Source organism: Petaurus breviceps, unplaced genomic scaffold, assembly GCF_028583685.1.
Source record: "Petaurus breviceps papuanus isolate PSGF00001 unplaced genomic scaffold, PetGlider_PUasm1.0 99, whole genome shotgun sequence".
Classification (NCBI taxonomy): domain Eukaryota; kingdom Metazoa; phylum Chordata; class Mammalia; order Diprotodontia; family Petauridae; genus Petaurus; species Petaurus breviceps.
This window is the reverse complement of record NW_027187465.1, coordinates 24,093,777-24,096,911: the sequence shown is the minus strand read 5'-3', so window position 1 is coordinate 24,096,911 and position 3,135 is coordinate 24,093,777. Positions and strand designations below refer to the sequence as shown.

The following is a 3,135-nucleotide window of genomic DNA, read 5'->3' as shown; positions in this document are numbered from 1 at the left end:
TAAGATATGTGTGCATTTCTTCCACCATCATTTTTCAACTAAAGACAAGGGGTCTGTAAAATAGATTTCTTGATGAAAACATTTTTTTCAGCCAAATCCACAATAAAAATGGATTTTATTATATTTGACCCTCCTAAGACTCCTCACCAATTTGGAATTTCCTTTTTTGTTTCTATAATTGAAATGGAAACCATTGTCACATCAAATAACTATGGGAATCATGAGTTTACTTCTTATATAAGAAATGACGGTTACATTCTTTGGGAATGTGGCATGGCAGTCCAAAGGATAAAAATAAAAATGTTGAGACTAGAGAGAGCTTAAGGGAACTTGGCAAATGGGACACTGGAAATTTTTAGCTATCCTTGGAAACCAAGAGTCCTGGCCATCTGGTGGTTGACTGGTGAAATTACTGGTATGCCCATTAGAAAGACTACATGCAACCCTGTCAGTGACATGAAACCACTTTTTACTGGCCAGGACAAAGTCAGACAACAAATTTCTGGAGGCCTCAAAATCCAATGATCTACCCTTTTTATCAGACTAATAAGCAAATTGGCAAAAACTTGAAACTCTATGCCCTGTGTTGTACTCTCAATGCTATAGGAAGATTGAGGATGCCATTCGTTTAAGTTTTCATTTAGGGGTCTTTTACTGGCATCAAAATGATGAAGTGTAGGAATCTCCAGTCATGTTCTTCTTACAGGTGAAATGGGCCTGGGTCCATAAAATAAACAATTTCATTTTTCGGGATTTTCAAAACTATTAGCAGATGGAGGAAGGAAAAACCCAAACTCTTGTTTGCTTCTCTGGGTGAATGAGAATATTTTTATTCCTAACAGATGGCTCCTCCCTGGAATATTTTCAGGCTTGGCAATGGCAGTTGCTTTTCGAAAAAGCTTGATGCATTTCAACAGTTTTCAGTATTGTTCGTTTGTTTTTTTTTTTTTGCTTTCCACTAGACCAGCTCCTTTCAAACCACAACAAGGGTAATAGAAATGACAGAAGAAAAGAAGGGAGAGGAAATGGATGGGAAGGAGGCTGTCAAATGCAGGAGAAGTGCCACAATTCACGAGGAACAGAAAATCGGAATGAAGAGCATATCCATGGAAAGGAAAGAACAAACTCTGCTGCGAATTTCCTGTTCATTGAAATTGTTGCAATATTGACACATTTCACAATCTGTCACACCATCCCCATGCCCAACACTTTAAATGGGCTTTAAAAATGGAAACAAAATATAATAAAGCATAAGATTAAAATTATTGTTCTGTTGTGAAAACGTGGGCCTTAAAAATAGGCACATGATTCTTACAAACGCACTGAAAAATTCCCATTACTTACCAGGGGATAAATTTTTTCCTCCTCCGTCTTTTCTCTAAATAGACTATCTTCCCTGCTGAAGTACACTAATGATTCTTGTGGCGTGGGCTCTTTGGAGGAAGAAGGCTCCTCTTCCTCGACCTGCTCATCTTCTTCTTTGTAAGGAAGATTCCCATTCTCATAAACTCGGACTGAGGGCCTCCTTACAGAGGGTGGGTCCGCACTGTCCTTAGGAGTCTGATGAGTCAATCCAGGAGCTTCTTGAGTACCCTGTCCACTTGATTCTCCAGAAACTTTACCTGCTCTTCCATTTTTCTCTGTTTCTTCAGACTTTCCACTTGAAATTTCCTTTTTATCATTAAAAAAAAAAAGGCAATTCAAAATATAACCCCCACTTTGAAGGGGGGTAAATACCCTCCTGTCTCCCATACTATAATTCTATCCCCTTCACAACCACAGTCAACACCAATCAGATGACTTCTTTGACATTGTACCAATTGGTTTCACTATTAAACTGTTAAAAATGCAGTGAGGATTTAGATAACCAGCACAGAGTGCATTTGACCTGTCTTATAAGAGGGGGTACCCCAAGGCTTAGCCTCTTGCCCATAGGTAGGAAGTATGACGTTGGCTGGTTTTCACCTCCCCACAAAAGATGCCTTGAGCCACTTGCTTCAGAGTTGAGGAAGCTGTCCTAACTGCACCAAGCACCTGACTTCCTCCCTGGCTTTGGCCCAGTGTTCTCTAGTCTCCATTTGGAGCTTAAAATGCATACTCAGTCATAAACATAAACATTAGAAATTAACTCATTATTTTGTCCTTTTTAGGGGTAGCCAGGTAGCACAATGGATGGAATATGGGGCCTAGAGTCTTAATGACTTCAGATTCTGTTTGAATTTGAGTTCAAATCCTGCCTCAGACACTCCCTAGCTGTGGGAACCTGGGTAAGTCACTTAACCTCTGTCTGCCTCAGTTTCCCCATCTTACAGATGGGGATGATAATAATAGCACTTTCTCCCTCCCCCCAGTTGTTTTGAAGATCAAATGAGATGATAATAATAATAATACTTGTACAGCCCTTAGCACAGCACCCAGAGCACGTAAGTGCTACACAAATGTTAGCTACTATTGACCTCACCCAGAGTTCCAGGACATCATCACCCATGTTTAATTTCCCATTTAGACTCTTATTTACTCCACCTCTCTGAATAACTCATAAGGAAACAAACTTATTTTATAGTCTACAATACCTTTATTTCAAAAGCAATATAATTAAAAAGACAGAGTAGGGGGTGGCTAGGTGGTGCAGTGAATAGAGCACCGGCCCTGGAGTCAGGAGGACCCAAGTTCAAATCTGGCCTCAGACACTTAACACAAAAACCAGCCATGTGACCTTGGGCAAGTCACTTACCCCCAAACTACCCTCCAAAAACAAACAAACAAAAAACAAAAGAGTAACTCTCAGCTGTGCTGGCTAGGTACTGCTGTAAATCTGACTCACCAAAGGTTGAAATTAGCCCTCAGGCTATGTATTGACTCGGCCCCTTCAGTCACATTTGACTCTTTCTGACCCTATTTCCTGACCCTATATAGCAAAGATACTAGAAGGGTTTGCTATTTCCTTCCAGATTATTTTCCAGCTGAGGCAACCAGGGCGAAGTGACTTGCCCAGGGTCACACAGCTAAGAAGCGTCTGAGGCCGGATCTTAGGAGAGCTAAGAAAAGAGTCCCTTCCTTAAGACGTGGCCCAGCAGAAATCCAATGCACGTGACTGTTCAGTAGAGGCCTAACACAGAGAAACAGGAGGCATCG

General features: G+C 40.9%; 1 protein-coding gene across 1 annotated transcript in view; it reads right to left on the bottom strand.

The window, feature by feature from the left end:
• CFAP251 (cilia and flagella associated protein 251) overlaps positions 1-3,135 on the bottom strand; it is a 92,130-nt gene that overhangs the window by 76,394 nt on the left and 12,601 nt on the right. Inside the window, exon 3 of the mRNA XM_069081455.1 lies at positions 1,345-1,671. Within this exon, the coding sequence (XP_068937556.1) occupies positions 1,345-1,671 (327 nt within the window). The remainder of the gene's footprint in view (positions 1-1,344; positions 1,672-3,135) is intronic.